Source organism: Lissotriton vulgaris, chromosome 1_1 (assembly GCF_964263255.1).
Source record: "Lissotriton vulgaris chromosome 1_1, aLisVul1.2, whole genome shotgun sequence".
Lineage (NCBI taxonomy): Eukaryota > Metazoa > Chordata > Amphibia > Caudata > Salamandridae > Lissotriton > Lissotriton vulgaris.
The window spans coordinates 448,054,700-448,073,521 of record NC_141685.1 but is presented as its reverse complement, the minus strand read 5'-3'; the positions used below and the strand labels follow the sequence as shown (position 1 = coordinate 448,073,521).

The 18,822-nt window shown below is 43.3% G+C and overlaps 1 protein-coding gene across 2 annotated transcripts in view; it reads right to left on the bottom strand.

Moving 5' to 3' along the window:
• The window catches only part of ATG4C (autophagy related 4C cysteine peptidase), a 297,476-nt gene that overhangs the window by 142,362 nt on the left and 136,292 nt on the right, over positions 1–18,822 (bottom strand). For both annotated transcript variants that reach the window (XM_086953509.1, XM_086953515.1), the window contains exon 5: positions 9,138–9,462. In XM_086953509.1, the coding sequence (XP_086809635.1) occupies positions 9,138–9,462 (325 nt within the window). The remainder of the gene's footprint in view (positions 1–9,137; positions 9,463–18,822) is intronic.

Here is an 18,822-nt window from a genome sequence, read left to right as displayed (position 1 = left end):
ACACTGTGATCGTCCTCAATCACGTGGTCTACCTTCATGGAAGTAAACATAAAAAACGGTACATAAAGCAATTCATTCATTGTTATTGCGGCGGCCATCTTTGAACGGATAATTTACTATCTTACATATATACAAAGAAGTGAGAAAAATTAAATTAACCAATTCATTGTCAGTAAAATTGAAACATGAAATGACATTTACTCCAATATTTGTTCTCACTTATTGACCATAAGTCTAGATGGTAATTATGCCGCAAGTACCCAAGTATGTGAGTTTCACTTATAATTTTTAGTGAAAATCACACCAGTTCACATGATTATAGGTTACCAAGATGGTGTTGCAGTTGAATTATTGACAATTTAGCCCTGAATGGGCATTGGCATTGTCGACAGTCTAGCCCTGGATGGGCTTTCTATTCATAAGAGACTGAACATGTTTTACCCAATTCTTAACTGCATTCTACATTTACCAAAATAATCAAATAATACAAAAAACATTCATAGTAACTGGTCACACTACTCTGTATAAGGAAAAACTATGTACATGGCTATATTCCTGATTCTGTAGAAAAGAGGCAAGGAAAAGTAAGAGGAATGCTCAGATGTGAGTCCACATCTCTTCTTCATTATTCATCCCTCCCGGGGTCTTGGTCTGCAACTGGATAATGAATCTTGATTCTAATGTTCTCAGTTTCTTTATCCAGTTGCCCCCTCTTTCTGTTCTGACCAATTGATCCAAGATGAAGTAGGTCAATAAATTGCTGTTGCTATCATGTTTCTGCTCAAAATGGCGGGCTACTGGGTAGTTTGGATCCTTTGACGAGATGGCCCTCATATGTTCTAGGACCCTGAGTTTGGTTTGTTTCACCGTACTCCCTATATACCTCTTCCCACAGGGACATGTTAGACAATAGACTGTGTAGTCAGAATTACAGTTCACCAGTTTAGTTATTCTGCCTTTCCTCTTTCTACCAGGAATATAGTATTCCTTGACTTTCTGAGAATTCTTACAGGCCTTGCACTTCATACAAGTAAAGAAGCCTGAAACAGTTGATTTTCTCTTTTTTCTTTTTTCATAGTGGCTATTTACAAGATGGTCTTTGAAAGATTTCCCCTTTCTGTAAGTAATCAGAGGATAGTCAGACAATGACTTCCCGATTGCAGAATCTGATTTTAGAATCTTCCAGTTCTTGCGCATTATGTTGAAGATCTCTGGAGATTTTTCAGAGAAGTCAGTAATTAGTCTGATCTTGTTATCTAGGGGCCTGATTCTATCAGTCAATAGGTCCTTTCTTTCTACCAAATTGCTTCTCACTTCTGCTTGTTTGAGAATCCCTTTTCCATAGCCTCTTTGAGAGAATCTGGTTTTAGACTGTTCCCTGGAGCTCACAAATTCCTTAGTGGTCGAGCAGTTGCGTTTCATTCGCAAAAACTCTCCCAAAGGGATGTTATTGATGACGCTACGGGGATGGTAACTTCGTGAGTGTAATATAGTGTTACCCGCAGTAGGTTTTCTGTAGACAGCGGTTTGTATTTTATTGTCTTCCACAAAGACCCGTAGATCTAAGTAGAAAACCTCACTCTGACTCATATTGCTGGTAAAGCTGAGATTTAAGTTGTTCCTGTTCAGATCTGAGATATATTTCTCAGCCTCGTTCTGTGAGCCCCGCCACACCAAAAACAAGTCATCGATGTAGCGGGTCCACAGGACAATGTTGTCCATCCACCGTTCGTTGTCCCCCGCCCAGGCCACGTGCTTCTCCCACCAGCCCACGAATAGATTTGCATAGCTGGGGGCGAAGCACGTGCCCATCGCGGTCCCTTGCAGTTGTAAATACAGTTTGCCTGCAAATAGAAAAATGTTATTTCGAAGACAGAAATCTGTGAGTTCCAATAACATCTTGTTATGGCTTCGATACTTGATAGGTCTTAATTCAAGGAAGCTTTTCATTGCCATGAGGCCATCTTCGTGTTTGATGGATGTGTATAAGCTGGCAATGTCCAAAGTTATAAGGATCATGTCCTCTTCCCAAACCACATCCTGTATAATTCTCAAGAAGTCCTTCGTATCTTTGAGATACGAGCTGAGATCCTTCACGAAAGGGGCAATGAAGCTGTCGATATAGCTCGATGTTTTTTCAAGTAAGCTGTCTTTAGCGGACACAATAGGTCTGCCTGGAGGCCAAATTTTACTCTTGTGCACCTTTGGCAGGTGATAGAATGTCGCTATTTGTGGGTAATCGCACTTTAGGTTTTTCCAGTCTTTGAAATCAAGGATACCTTTATCCTTCCAATTGTCAATTAGGTCATTGAATGCTTTGATACTTTCAGTGTATTTTGTTCGTTTTATCTCCACGTAGTGTTCCTTTTTATTTAGTTGGGATAGGGCCTCGTCCTCATATTGTCCTCGTTTCAAAATGACAATATTTCCCCCTTTATCACTGGGTTTGATGATTATGTTGTCATCATCTTTAAGATTCTGAATCACTGCCCATTCCTCCTTACTCAAATTTTTCTTGTTGGAGTTGAAACCTTCCATTTGGAGATGCTTTAATTCCTCAATGACAATTTCCTGGAAAGTGTCTATTCCGTCATGTGGTGTTCTCGGATTTGTCTTTGATTTAATAGTCATTCCGCTTTTGCAACCTTGTTGAATAATACCACAGTCCTCCAAAGCCTGTGTAGGTTGAATCTCCCAATCTTGGGAATGACTTGTTCCAACAAGTGTTTGTGCTACCGCAATGGCCTCAAGATCTTTACCTGTTATTATTGTTAAGGGATCTTCCCCTTCAATATTAGTTCCATCAGCTGTTTTCGGGTTAAGAGTATGTAATTTATGAAGTTTTAGTTTTCTGATAAATCTAAAGAGATCTATCCTTGTCTGCGTGTAATTGAATGCAGGAGTTGGACAGAAGGTAAGTCCAAGTTTCAACAGCTCTTCCTCTTTTGGGGTCAGTATCCGGTCCGAAAGATTATTTATTGTATTTTCTGTCGGATTCATTATGGTCCTTTCCAGGTCTTCCCTCGGGTGCTCCTTGTTACCACCGGAGTTGATCTTCCTTGGGCGGCCCCGCCTCCCCCTCCTCGTTTTCCTTTTGGTGTTTTTGGAGGGTGTGTAGTTGCTGCGGGTCGCTCTCTGAGTCCTCTGATGACCTCGTACTCTTCGAAAAAAGGATCGTCTTCAGTTAGGTCTTCTCTTGCTTCACCGCCCTCTGCGCCTCTAGATTCCACGGTGCTCCTCGCCCTGACTGACTCGTCTTCTGAGATTTCAGACTCTTCAGTACTGGCTGGGGTTCTATTCTTGAGTTTATCTTGTTGTAACTTCCTTCTGGGGGCGTCGTATTTTCGTGCAAATGTCAGTATTCTCCCATTTGCATAATCCTTTTCATCGCGAATGAACTTGGATTGCTTCCTCAATTTTATGGTATTTTCATAATCAATCAGCCTTTTCTTCATTTGATCTCGTAACTCCTCGCATTTTTTTGTATCTTTTTCTTCGCCAATCTTAGCTTCAATTGCCTTGATTTCTTCCTGCAACTTATTTCTGTCACTCCATGCGTGTTTCACTAGCAGTTTGAGCATCCCTTGCATGACATCATTCATAAATTCAGACCACTCTTTTAAAAGTTCAATGTTGGGTTTCTCATAAGAGGGGACCAATAGGATTCTCAATCCCCTAGGAACCCTCCCAACTTCCAAGTATTTTTGAAGACTGGTGGCCTCCCACCACTTGCGGATTTCTCGCTCGTATGTTTTCTCAAGGGTGGCAAACAATTAGGTCGGCGTGTCAGATGTGCTCGCTGCCTGCAATGGAGTGGTTTTCTTCCGTGCCCCTGTTTGGGGAATAAACAGAGTCTGCCGCTTGCTCCCTCTCACTGTCTGTGAACATATCTCTTGCCGAGGGGTTTATTGTTTCTACGCGTGGCTCTACCTCTCGCTCAGGCTGTGCGTGTTCTTGCCGGATATTTAAAGATGATGACAGCGTCGCTCACTCACCCGTTCCAGAATCTCCCGGCCGCCGAGTTCCCTCACGGTCGGTTGTTCTTTTCCGGGTTGTGTTGCGGAATCTCGCTTTTCTCCCAAAGTCGTGCTCCTCGCACGTTTCTCCGGCGGGGCCAAACGGCATTTCAATTTTTCGGCACTCAGGGTCCACCAGCCTCCGCTCCACTCGAACACGGGTGCCTCTCTCGCACGGTGGAGTGCGAAATGTATTTACAAAACGCAAAAACCCCAGACTTTTGGGTTAAGGAAATGAGAGCCTCGAAGCCAATACGGCGTAGGTTCGCCAAGTCTTTTATTATTCAAAGACCTCCTCGGTAGTCAGTTTACAAACGCGTTTCGGCGTTGCCGCCTTCGTCAGTGTAAACTGACATTATTTTCACATTACATTTAAATCAAACACTGTGATCGTCATCAATCACGTGGTCTACCGTCATGGAAGTAAACATAAAAAACGGTACATAAAGCAATTCATTCATTGTTATTGCGGCGGCCATCTTTGAACGGATAATTTACTATCTTACATATATACAAAGAAGTGAGAAAAATTAAATTAACCAATTCATTGTCAGTAAAATTGAAACATGAAATGACATTTACTCCAATATTTGTTCTCACTTATTGACCATAAGTCTAGATGGTAATTATGCCGCAAGTACCCAAGTATGTGAGTTTCACTTATAATTTTTAGTGAAAATCACACCAGTTCATATGATTATAGGTTACCAAGATGGTGTTGCAGTTGAATTATTGACAATTTAGCCCTGAATGGGCATTGGCATTGTCGACAGTCTAGCCCTGGATGGGCTTTCTATTCATAAGAGACTGAACATGTTTTACCCAATTCTTAACTGCATTCTACATTTACCAAAATAATCAAATAATACAAAAAACATTCATAGTAACTGGTCACACTACTCTGTATAAGGAAAAACTATGTACATGGCTATATTCCTGATTCTGTAGAAAAGAGGCAAGGAAAAGTTAGAGGAATGCTCAGATGTGAGTCCACATCTCTTCTTCATTATTCATCCCTCCCGGGGTCTTGGTCTGCAACTGGATAATGAATCTTGATTCTAATGTTCTCAGTTTCTTTATCCAGTTGCCCCCTCTTTCTGTTCTGACCAATTGATCCAAGATGAAGTAGGTCAATAAATTGCTGTTGCTATCATGTTTCTGCTCAAAATGGCGGGCTACTGGGTAGTTTGGATCCTTTGACGAGATGGCCCTCATATGTTCTAGGACCCTGAGTTTGGTTTGTTTCACCGTACTCCCTATATACCTCTTTCCACAGGGACATGTTAGACAATAGACTGTGTAGTCAGAATTACAGTTCACCAGTTTAGTTATTCTGCCTTTCCTCTTTCTACCAGGAATATAGTATTCCTTGACTTTCTGAGAATTCTTACAGGCCTTGCACTTCATACAAGGAAAGAAGCCTGAAACAGTTGATTTTCTCTTTTTTCTTTTTTCATAGTGGCTATTTACAAGATGGTCTTTGAAAGATTTCCCCTTTCTGTAAGTAATCAGAGGATAGTCAGACAATGACTTCCCGATTGCAGAATCTGATTTTAGAATCTTCCAGTTCTTGCGCATTATGTTGAAGATCTCTGGAGATTTTTCAGAGAAGTCAGTAATTAGTCTGATCTTGTTATCTAGGGGCCTGATTCTATCAGTCAATAGGTCCTTTCTTTCTACCAAATTGCTTCTCACTTCTGCTTGTTTGAGAATCCCTTTTCCATAGCCTCTTTGAGAGAATCTGGTTTTAGACTGTTCCCTGGAGCTCACAAATTCCTCAGTGGTCGAGCAGTTGCGTTTCATTCGCAAAAACTCTCCCAAAGGGATGTTATTGATGACGCTACGGGGATGGAAACTTCGTGAGTGTAATATAGTGTTACCCGCCGTAGGTTTTCTGTAGACAGCGGTTTGTATTTTATTGTCTTCCACAAAGACCCGTAGATCTAAGTAGAAAACCTCACTCTGACTCATATTGCTGGTAAAGCTGAGATTTAAGTTGTTCCTGTTCAGATCTGAGATATATTTCTCAGCCTCGTTTTGTGAGCCCCGCCACACCAAAAACAAGTCATGGATGTAGCGGGTCCACAGGACAATGTTGTCCATCCACCGTTCGTTGTCCCCCGCCCAGGCCACGTGCTTCTCCCACCAGCCCACGAATAGATTCGCGTAGCTGGGGGCGAAGCACGTGCCCATCGCGGTCCCTTGCAGTTGTAAATACAGTTTGCCTGCAAATAGAAAAATGTTATTTCGAAGACAGAAATCTGTGAGTTCCAATAACATCTTGTTATGGCTTCGATACTTGATAGGTCTTAATTCAAGGAAGCTTTTCATTGCCATGAGGCCATCTTCGTGTTTGATGGATGTGTATAAGCTGGCAATGTCCAAAGTTATAAGGATCATGTCCTCTTCCCAAACCACATCCTGTATAATTCTCAAGAAGTCCTTCGTATCTTTGAGATACGAGCTGAGATCCTTCACGAAAGGGGCAATGAAGCTGTCGATATAGCTCGATGTTTTTTCAAGTAAGCTGTCTTTAGCGGACACGATAGGTCTGCCTGGAGGCAGACCTAAAAAAAAAATATATATATATATATATATATATGGTTCAATAGCTGTTTGAAATGATGCCCAAGGAATAGAAGAATGAAAAAAAACGCCCCATTATTTAATCTAGCGCTGCAGATTAGATCGTAATTTGAAAAGCCAAGTCCATTGGTTGCTGTAAGGACAGTGGTATAGGAATTTCAGGTTAGCTCCTCACTATTAAAGGTCATGAAATATAATGAAAAACGTGTACAGTCATTTCTGGTCAACCAAATTCTAAGACCAGATGTTTGAAACCAGTGACATAAATAAGCCTGCCAAGGCATTGCTCTGCGGCAGGGTTCTTCAAAGTCGGCCCTGGAGGGACAGATCCTGCCTTATTTTTAAAATAATAACATTTATCTAAATGGGGATATGCTAAAAATCTGGCATGCATCCGCCCCTCCAGGACCAACTCTGCGGTATGGAATTAATATGGCCTATAGAAACAAGCCAGTTTGACAATAAGAAATAGCATCTACTATGGGTGCAGTATAGGCCAGAGCGTACGTAATTCTGTCACCAAATTAGTGTTGTGAGAAGTAAACAAAATGGAAAAAGTGTTAATAAACTCTTTCAAATGTTTGAGCCACAAAACTTCCTTAGTTCCTCTAAGATCGGCTAAATGATTATCAAGTATTAAGCTGCAAATGTACCACAACATACTTACACATCAGTTAAACTTTGGACTTGTAGGGTGAAGGCCTAAACACCAATCTGGAGGCTACTGTAGCTGAGCCATCTGTACATCAGAATCAGTAAGTCGGCATAGCAACTTGAAAATAACTGGCTTTATCTCTGTTGATAACTTAACCCTTAATTTCTTGTAAGATTAAAAGGGTAATCTTCCTACAAGGTCAATCTACATTCCTTGATAACCTAACAGGTCACTGGGTAACAAAGAACAATTACCTACACTCAACGATGAGACGTAAAAAGTCCCATATCAGAGGAAATCTACACAAGTGAAGTCCAGGCATCATATAGAGGAAAAGTTAAAATTATCACATAGAACACCTACGTAGAGCATCAACCAAGAACACAAAATAGAAATGGAACAGGAAAGGAAAAAACAATATATAAAAAGAAGCAATGACGGATTGTAGAGCAAAATTTGAATAAAACATGAGCAATTAAGAAAACAAAAGATGAAAATGTTTAAATCACTGAGTCACATATGGAAAATAATTAACTTGAGGAGTTATTGCACGCTATCTTCGATTAGAAATAAGGAACCTGAAAGTGAGAAGGGAAGTTAGCATCTGGCAAAAGGAAAGCAAACCATACAACATCTGACAAAGGACATATACAATTGAAGACCCCTTTTTTCTCTGCCCCGACAACCGAAACTCCCCCAAACATATGCATGGATATACACACTCAGGCTGGCTTCAGAGCCACTGGCTAAAGGAGAGCACTGCACAACAGACACAAAGCTGGAACAAAAGTATACAATCACCCTGGACATGAGTTAAACCCAAAGAAAAACCCATATGCACCAACGTACCAAATGCAAGAGAAGGAAGCTACAGGTGCTACATCATGGAGAGGGGCACCAATGAGAGAGGCACAAGACTGATGGAGACTGGATTCTATGTTAGTTGAACTTCAGGCACTTAGCTGAAGTAGCAGACCGTGGGCATATTCTGATTAAGCTAAAGTGTATTCTTATCACAGTTCTAACTTGTACTTGACCCCCTCTACTTGTCTCTATCCAATTCTGATCATCCTTTATTCTGTCCTTCCCCTGCAGTCTCTTCCAACCCCTTATACTCCTTCTTCCACCTGTCTCACCATCCGTGTTGTTCCTGCATCTATCTCCTATTTTCTTCTTGCTTTAACATCCTCCAGTTCCTTCTCTTTCCAGCCTCTCTTCTTCATCCTGCAACTACTCCCATCCTGATCCCATCTAGGTCCAGCTCAGCCTCCCACCAGTGAAAGTGCCACAGGCTCACCTTCAGAGTTGTGGTCAGGACGAGGGTTCAGGTGAGTAAGAATAACAGAGCCTCTAGTGCATGCGTTTGTGCGCAAGCTTCATTCATGACTCTGAAGTGAACCTCATTTCAAGTTCACTTTTGTTATAGCCACATTTTAAATAGAATAAATAATACTTCATTGCTAAATATTCATCCTTCTAGGTGGCTGAATTATGAATTGGACCAGTATGTCATTGTCAAGAAATTGAGATTGAGAGCTAATGTTCCCACTTAGATTGGCCCTACCTATAATTCCTAAACAGGCTAAATGAAACAAACCGTTAACATAACACATTTTCACTATATAAACATAATACCATGTCAATGCATTTCTGAATGAGCGCTACCTACACTGTGCATTGTCATCATTTCACATGGAAAGGAAGTACATTAATCAAATATTTAGTAACAACATAGCTTGCTACATAAGTGTGAGTGAATTCTAGACAAGCACTTTCTATATTTGGGCTCAACTTTACCAATGTTTCAGTTCGTTTACAACAGTTACTAGGAAAAAACTGCAACATGCTCCTATCAAGATAATAACAAGAATGTGCTTTACCTTAAGAGATGTGCAACAACTGCTGGACCATACCAGTCGCCTGCCATCTTGCCTGAATTTCTGCCATATTTAGTTAGTTTGTGCAATCCAAAGATGGCCCCAGGGCTATCGGCAAACCAGGAAATTATTTTTCTATGGAAATATACACCATCTGTATCGTGGTCCTCAAACAAGTTCCTCGGTCTTTCCATACTAGACTTTGGTATGGGCTGTTCTTCTTTGGACAATTGTGCTTCAAATGATGCAGTCATCTTCTTTGCAGTAAGTGTTGTCCATGATTCGGATTCTGAATTTTCAAGGTACATTGCTTCTGGCCACGTCCATGCTACGGAACAACAACAAAAATAGCTCACTAAATCACTGTAAATTAAATTTATATAGGAAAATTAAGAGAAAGAACATCTGAGATAGTGCCAGCCCAGAGCATTATTAAGAATGTACCAAAATTGCCATATTCAAGAAATCCAAAAGGAAGTTGATAGAACATGACAGACATGCTATGGAAAGCCTTATTCTCCTTCTTAATACCCTACCAAATCCATTTTCACTTTTCATAATGCATTGGGGTAATCAATCAGGTGGTTAAAAAAGTTACTGGAGGTCCCAAAATGAGGGGGTGACCATAGGGTATATTTTTGCTCATAGAGAAGAAAAAAGCCTGAACAAAATAGTGCCATATTTAACCAGCAAACCGATTGGTTTTCCAGATTCTGATCCGTAGTTTGCTGTAATTTTACTAAAGATACATTGTTTAGATCTACGGAGTTGAACAGAAATGATTTTTTGACATCTGACTAATTTGTTATGGACCAGAAGGTGACTGCCCTTTGAAAACTGAAGAATAACTCAATCTGGTGTTTTCCAAATCCTTAGAAATTGTTAAATTGTTTGCACACTTGCACCACAAAAATGCAGGAAATAGATTATGGAGGTGTACACCAGGCACATAAACATCAGAGAGAACATGATAGCTTATCCTACAGTGGAGGAAAATGGATTCATCTGCCAAAAAAGCATTTGATTTATGTACTATTTCAGGATTTTGAAAGAAAGCCCTCAAACATGTGGAGGACTTGCACATGTTCCACAATGACATACTTAAGAGGCTAAAGAAAAACAAAAATAACCCCTTTTTTGCTACAGGCATTGACCCTTTAGTATATTGATACAAAACTAAAGTATTTCATAGTATATAATTATTTCATGAAGTTACCTTAGTTCGAACAATAAAAGACATTTGAAACGGGTCAGTTACGGTTTCCTTTGACACCATAATGCAATTACAGTTCACTTAAACAAAAAAAACAGACTTGGGGCATTGGGATCCCTGTAGGGCCTGTGGGCATAACCACCAAACTTCAGCAAGTGTTTACTACTTATATGACATACGATCAATTAAAAGATGTTTTCTCACTGCTCATATATGCCGCTCTGTAGTCATGGGTACATCACTCTCTCCAAAGGAAATACATTTCAGAATTTTTAATAGCTTTAATGATGTCACCTGAAACTGGACACATTTATTTCTACTGTTTGATCCATCCACTATTAACTCGACCCTGAAGTTAAATGAGTCCCTGTTTAGAAGGGCAAATGTGGTGGTGACAAATGTGCTAAATGACAACCAAACATGACGTAACTGGGCCTTGCCTACATTGATGAGATGGCATCATTGATGCTATCAGCCAATTCACTTCTCACAGATAAAAATATAAGACAAAGTCTAGCTCATTCACAAAATTGGGACAAACTCAGGGAAATGAAAAGAAATCAAATGAAGGCCCTTCTCCAGGTGGCAATAATGGCGGAGCACCTGAGCGCTAACGCAGCTCCAACAGGCCTCCTAGTGACCGATGAACACAGTATCTATCAGGAAGACCCACTATTCAGAAAAGAGTGGCCTTTCATCGCCTGGGGATGCTCGAGGAACTGGCTCAACTTGATCATAAGTACTGCAAAACCGCTATCAGACGCTATGCTGACAATGATCAAGGTTCACAAAGACTTCCTTAGTGCACAGGTCAAAATAACGGCCTATAACAAAAAAAGGCTGGCGGAAGTCAACAAAGATCGTGGAACATAAGGATATGCAAAGCAACAAATAAACTGTACAAGTTTATAAAGAATTACTAACATGAAAAGGTGTACCCGTACACCAAATCACCTATAACAAAAATACAACTGATGAAGAATCGTCAGGAAGGAGTGATTCAGGATCCTCTAAATCGGATGCCGAAGAATGGTCAAGCACCAACTCCAATCAGAACTGGAGAAGCAGATGGAGACAGCAGAAAAGAGGCGGTTATTATAACCCCACTTATCCACCCAAACAAATGTCTTTCTGTCAGGTCCCTATGGACCCCAACCTTTCCAAGGCTCCCCGCAACTTCTACATGTACCTTTTTTCTACCAAATCGGTGTTTTTTTAGGAAGAGACAGTAGGAGAGGTAGGAAAGAGAATCCAGTGGGAAAACAAAGAACCAGAAGGAAAGAACATGCGGGCCAGAGATGGGACCAACAACTGGGCCTGAGAGGCCTGTGGATATGGTGGTCAACTTAACCACCGAAGACCTGTCCACGGATGAATTTTCTGTGCTCAACAAGGGACTGGGTTTTGTACCCACGGTACAGATTGGCAAGTCTAAAATGCGATGGGTACTAGCAGAGTTCTTGGGTACAAGCAGAGTTCTTCCGGAGAATATGAGTGAAAGTTTTTCCCAGAACACTCCAATCACTGACAGACAATGGATACACGACTTTAAGATTCAATTTGTCCCCTTCTAAAATGCCTCTGGATGTGTGGGCCTTTGAGGAGGCTGTGACCAAAGAAGTAGAAGAACTGAATTACAGAAGAGACAGCTACCAGAATCTCACTAGAAGAGAGAGAATTGCCTTAGAATCCCTCAGTAAGAAGAATCATCTGGTCATCAAACCTGCAGACAAAGGGGGGAGCCATTGTCATCCAAGGAAAAGGGGAGTACAGGGAGGCATGCCTCATCGTCCTACGAGATGGTAGAAACTATTCAATTCTTCAGGCAGATCCCACCATCCGCTACTAGAAACCATTAAGACTTTGCTGGAGGAAGCTGCAGACAAAAAACGGATCACGAAGAAAGAACAGGTATTCCTAACGACTAACGAACCGCAGAGGCCTCAATTCTACCCTATCCCGAAGATTGTCAAAGGAAGAACCCCCCTTTCCCAGGAAGACCCAAAAGATTTTTCTTTACGGCCTATGGTCACTAAAACCAGGTCCTGCATTAAAGATACTAAGCACCAACTAAACCTGATGAAGGATTTGGAACATGACCCTCCCACAGAAAAGATGGTGTGCCTCGATGTGTAGGCCCTTTATACCAGTTTCCTATATAAAAAGAGCTTGCGGGTCCTCACCGATCTATTGGTATCCCAAGAGTGGGAGTGGGTAGCCCCTGTCCAGTGATCATGGCTAAACTAGCACTAACAGATACTTTTTTCCTCTTTAGAAGACCAGATATACCTACAGTGCCATGGGACGTCCATGTGGAGTACCTTTGCTCCAAGCATAGTTTTTTCCATGTGGGCTGGTTTGGGGAGGAACATATTTGGGCCAATAACCCATTTAACAACGGCTTCTGCCGTCGGCAGTGATGACTGACAACAGCTTGGCCATTTGGCGTAGAGATGAAACAACCATTGAACCATCACTTGGCTCAACAGAAGGAATCCCTACTTAAGATTCCACATGATGGCGGACAAACATACAGTATCTTTTCTCGACATTACTATCACAGTCAAGAGTGGCAGACTTACCACTCCATGTCCACAAAGCCCACAGAAGGAGTAGTTTCTTACCTGTAACTCCAGTTCTGTAGTAGGGGTATATCTGTTATACTCCTAATCTGTGAATAGTCCCACCCATGTGCGGGGACCCCGGAGCAATCAAAATAGTCTTCTAAGTCGTCTTCTTCTGCAGTCCTGCATAGACACTTAAGAGAAAATAAAGGACAAATAATGCAGCCTGACATTAACAAGACTACATTGGCCAGCACATCATCCTGAAGTGAAAAGGATAGCCAAATAATATGATTAAGTTTTACACATTTTACAGAGTTTCACCACACATACAGAAAATCCCTTTCACAAAAATCCTTTGCATGATAGAGAGGAAGGGTTGGACAGACAAGCCTCATAGGCTGCCATTATGTGTCTGGAAAAGGGATACCGTGCCTTTAAGGAACCCTCCAGAGACCCTCAGTATCCCATGATGCACAGCCAAAGGCAAGTTTATTTCCAGGCCTGTAGCATCCAGGAAAAAAAGGTTTACTTCCACCGGGGAGGAGGGTGGGTCGCTTAGGACTATAACAGAGATACCCCTACTACAGAACTGGAGTTACAGGTAAGAAACTACTCCTTCTGTAGTAGGGTATCTCTGTGTATAGTCATATACTGTGAATAGAATGGCAAGCCCATCCCAAAACCAAATCCAGCGGTGGAAGAAAACGAAAGAAAAAATCCTTACTGAGCAAATAAATTCCTCAGCAAAGCCTGCCCAACTTGCGCATCTGTCGTGGCATCACAATCCAGGCAGTAGAGCTTCGCAAATGTGTGGACAGACTTCCACGTAGCCGCCCTACAGATGTCTGCAATGGGAACGTTACGTAGCAAAGCCTATGAAGCAGCTTTGCCTCTAGTTGCATGAGCCTTAGGCTTACCCCCTAGAGTCTTGTTAGCCTTCTGGTACCATAGTTGTATACTGGACACAATCTACCTAGATATGGACTGTTTGGAGGTGGCAAGGCCAGTCCTGACTGAACCGTAATTCACAAACAACTGATCTGACCTACGAATGTCCTTGGTCTTATCTAAGTAAAATTTCAACACCCGTCTCACATCCAGTGAATGAAGGGACCTCTCAGCTGGAGAGGGATTTTGAAAAAACTTCGGTAATGCGATTGTCCTCACGACAACCTTGGAAGCAAGAAATACTGTATAAGGCTCTTGACAACACAAAGCCTGAATCTGACTCACCCTGGGCGCTGATGTTATGGCCACAAGGAAAGCCGCCTTCCAGGACAAATGCTGTGGAGAAGCCTTATGAATAGGCTCAAAAGGCTCCTTCATCAACCTAGAGAGCACCACATTCAGCTCCCATGACAGCGAAGGACGCCTAATGGGGGGAAACACCTTCTTCAAACCCTCCCAAAAATATTTAATTACAGGTATCTGGAAAAAGGATGTTTGTGAAGGGCCTTTTCTGTACGCAGTTAATGTAGCGAGGGGAACCTTAATAGAATGGAAATTAAGGCCAGATTGAGCTACATACAAGAGGTATGGAAGAATGCCATCTTCCTTGCAGGAGGTGGGATCATCGTTCTTGGATGTGCACCAAATGCAAAATCTCGTCCACTTGTAGATAGGAAGTCCTTGTGGATGGCCTATTAGCCTCCTTAAGTATTTCCATACAGTTATCAGGCAAGTTCAAGTGTCCATATTGTACTATCTCAGAAGCCATGCCACCAAACTCAACGATGAGAGGTTGGGGTGCACCATCTGCCCCCCGAACTTCGTTAGAAGGTCCGGCCGACATGGAAGCCGCAGATGGGGTTGGAGAGACCGGAGGAGCACGTCCATGAACCACCACTGTCGAAGCCACTCCGCGATCTGGATTGAGACAGCTTGATGAGCACTTCCGGAATCAGGGGAATGGGTGGAAAAGCGTACAGAAAGCTATTCGACCAGCTGATCCATAGCGCATTCCCCAGAGTCCCCGGTTGGTAAAACCTGGAGGTGAAGTCTCGGCATTTGCTGTTTTCAGCGGCGGCGAACAGATCTACGTCTGGAGTGCCCCATCTTTCGAAGATGTTTCCTAGCACTTCATCGTTTAGAACCCACTAGTGGTTCTCCTGAACGAGCCTGCGGAGTACGTCCGCCTGAGCATTCTGCACACCTGGTAGATGAGTAGCCATTATCGTCTGGGGCTGGCGACCCCCAGCCTAAGGTCACATTGCCACCTAGAACTAGAGGGGTCCAAACGTCGACAACCATTCTGTTTTTCCAACAACCAACCATATTGTTGAATTGACCCAAATGGTTATCTTTGATGGCATGTGATGTAATTTCTTGAACATTAATGTGAAAAGTGTGGTTGAATTTACAAGCCAACACGTTTTGTAATTATTTTATGAATCAGGTCATGCTGACCAGCACTCTCTTCCTATTTTTCCAGTAACCTACACACCCTCCTTGCACTTAAACCCCTCCCTCTCCTCCCTGGGTCACTGTTGTTGTTTTGTCGTTTGTGAATTAACAAACTCTCTGTGCGATTTCATTAAAATGTGAACCATATTTTGGGTATTGAGTCATTGTGAGTACATGACATTGAATCTATATTGCCTTTATTTTTCCTTTAAAGTTTCTACTGGGTCTTCCTTTTTCCTAAACGGCTCCACACTGGGACCCTCTACGTTTGAACTAGAATCCATGTGACGCTCTCCTTGTCCAGAGGGACCGTTGACGAAGGATAAGTAGAGTTTTGCTTCTTTGCCGCTGTAACAATAACCGAATCCGGAGCAGGATCCGTTCTCAGGAACGCCGGATCGAATACGGGGGCCTGTACTTCTTCTGAAGCCGGGATGAGGCAGACTTAACCGAGGACGGTGTCAGGAACAGCTCCATGGCCGGTTTCTCCAACTCTGGCACAAAGGCAGCAAAGGGCGAGACAGGTGCTTACGCTGGAGCGTTTCAAAGATGACCGAGGTGGAAGGGGTGGGCACCATCAGTGCTATCCCCAACTTCGCAGCTCCCCTTAACAGCACTCCTGAAACATCCCGATGTCATCCACAGGCGACACCCTTGTTGGAGGAGAGTCAGACAAAGTAGGCAAATACCTCCTGTCACTGGAAGAGTCTGTGTATCTGGTATGCCTGGACCGCAACCTCTCCCTACGACGCCGATGTCGTGACCTGATGGAAGATCTACGTTCCCTGCGAAAGCGATGCCTCCCCCTTGATCGGGACCTCGGTTTCCTGGGTCTCACCGGACCCACCGGCACCGCTGTTGTGTAAGAAGAGGCGGCTGAGCCGGAATCAAAGGCCTCAATTGTAGAGGCAGAGGAGGAGAATGAGGAGGTGGGGGAGGATGAGGAGGTGGAGGTGGAGGAGGAGGAGGAGGAGGAGGAGGAGGTGGAGGAGGCGGAGAAGGAAGTTGTTGTGGTGGAGTAGGTGTCTTAGGCCTTGAGGGAGAGTAAGGTCCTCGAGTAATCAGAGTCCGGAGATCTAAGTACTCTCCTCTTCTTAAGAGGAGGTCTCGGAGAGGATGCTCTGGAGGTAGACTCTTCTGAGGAGGAACGCCGGCGGCGCCGCGACTGGGAACTCTCTGATAAAGAGACGCTCACCACACTAGAACCCGTCCAGGGAGTAGACTTTCTCTTCGACGTCGACTTTTCCTTCCTCGACGTCGATCTCCTCGATGTCGATATTCTTGACGTCGATCGTTTAGACGTCGATCGTTTTGACGTCGATCGTCTTGACGTCGATCGTCTTGACGTCTATCGTCTTGACGTCTATCGTCTTGACGTCGATCTTCGTCTCCTCAACGTCGATCTTCGCGTCAAAGTTGAAGGCAAACGTAGGTGTCATCTCGACAGCGAGCGCCTGCCTCTTCGGGACTCAGCACGACGACGATGGTGTGTCGATGCCGGCGAAGTCCTCGACGTCGACCTTGTCCGAGGTCTCGACGTCCTACCCCTCAAAGTCGAACGTCGACGTCGCTTCGACCCAGAGTCCTGGGTCGACGGGGAACAGATATTAGTCATACCTCTCGACGTCGAAGCCCTCGACGTTGAGCGGGACCGGTGCCATTTCAGGGTCGGTTCTTGACTGGGGAGCCCCCAGAGCCCGATGCATGGGCAGAGGATGAAGATGGAGTCCCCTCCATGTCCAGAGGTTCCACCTGCTTCCTGATGTCTCCTCTGCTCCAGGCCTGGAGCCGGATCTTCTCCCAGTCACGCAGGATTCCTCCTGGAGAAATAATGGCAAATAACACAGGAGTCAGGTACATGAGAAAAAGGCAGACATTTCCGGGCTGGTTCTTGACTCAGGAGCCCCAGAGGCCGATGCATGGGCAGAGGATGAAGATGGAGTCCCCTCCATGTCCAGAGGTTCCACCTGCTTCCTGATGTCTCCTCTGCTCCAGGCCTGGAGACAGATCTTCTCCCAGTCACGCAGGGTCCTCCTGGAGAAATAATGGCAAATATCACAGGAGTCAGGTACATGAGAAGAAGGCAGACAGAGTATGCACACTCTGTGGGGGTCTGACTTGGCCTTCTTCCTACCACACTCAGGTCACTTGTCGAATAAAGCTGGCATTTTGACAAGATAGAGGTGGTAAAACTGGTCAAAAAAGACAGCAACTGGAAGAGGAAGAACCCATACTTTGGGTAAAACACAATTCTCACTGAAAAATAGCCAACAATGGAAAATATATCCAAAAAAGTGGAGCTCAATGCTCCAGGGTCCTGCTAGCAGGAGCCGGAAAAAAGAACTGAAAGTAACTTGCCTTTAGCTGTGCATCATGGGATACCGAGGGTCTAAGGAGGGTTCCTAAAAGGCATGGTATCCCTTTTCGAGACACATAATGGCAGCCTATGAGGTTTGTCTGTCCAACCCTTCCTCTCTATCATGCAAAGGATTTTTGTGAAGGGGGGTTTCTGTATGTGTGGTGAAACTCTGTAAAATGTGTAAAATGTAATGATATTATTTGGCTATCCTTTTCACTTCAGGTTGAAGTGCTGGCCAATGTAGCTTTGTTAATGTGAGGCTGCATTATGCTGCCTTTTATTTTCTCTTAAGTGTCTATGAAGAACTGCAGAAGAAGACGACTTAAGAGACTATTTTGATTGCTTCGGGGTCCCCGCACATGGGCGGGACTATTCACAGATTATGACTATACACAGAGATCCCCTACTACAGAATGAAAAAGCCTCCTGCATTTTAATAGTTCTCAGCTCCGGGCACTCATAGAAAACCGTCTGGTAGGGCAGTTTGTACAACTTAGGAGAAATTGTTCTGATGTAGGTGACAAGAAAGAAGCTGTGACTCTAACCAAAAAAACTTGAAGGCAAAGAATACCCAGGGAAAATTATTGCAAGAGCACAGAAACGGGAGCATAACATCCCTAGAAAGGCACTGCTCGGAACCAACACCAAACAGGATAATGGCTCCTTGACCTTCGTCAGCACCGATCGCTCCTCATCCAATACTATTAAGAAGATTGTGAAAAAACACTGGCGGATACTCACATCAAACCAGTTGTCCTTCAGAAAACTACAATTTTCGTTCAAAAGAACAAAAGTATCAGAGACATACTGGTTCATAGCGACATATGGCAAAGAACACTGGAACGTTAAACTGCACTTAAGACCTGCATCCAGTGACAGGGCACTACCCCTGCAGAAACTGTTCTGTATTTCTGCTTAACAAACAGTCAAAAATACTTGACCTGGGGCTCCCACGATATGTGGGAAAAGAGAATACACACTAAATGAAACAATAGCAATGTCGCATACATCATCAAATGCACATGTGGCCTCCAATATATCGGAATGACCATAAGAATCAGATTCAATGAACACAACAGCACGATACGGTGTAGGAAAGTGTCTACCAAACTGACACACATTTCTTGGAGAAAAACCACAGCAACA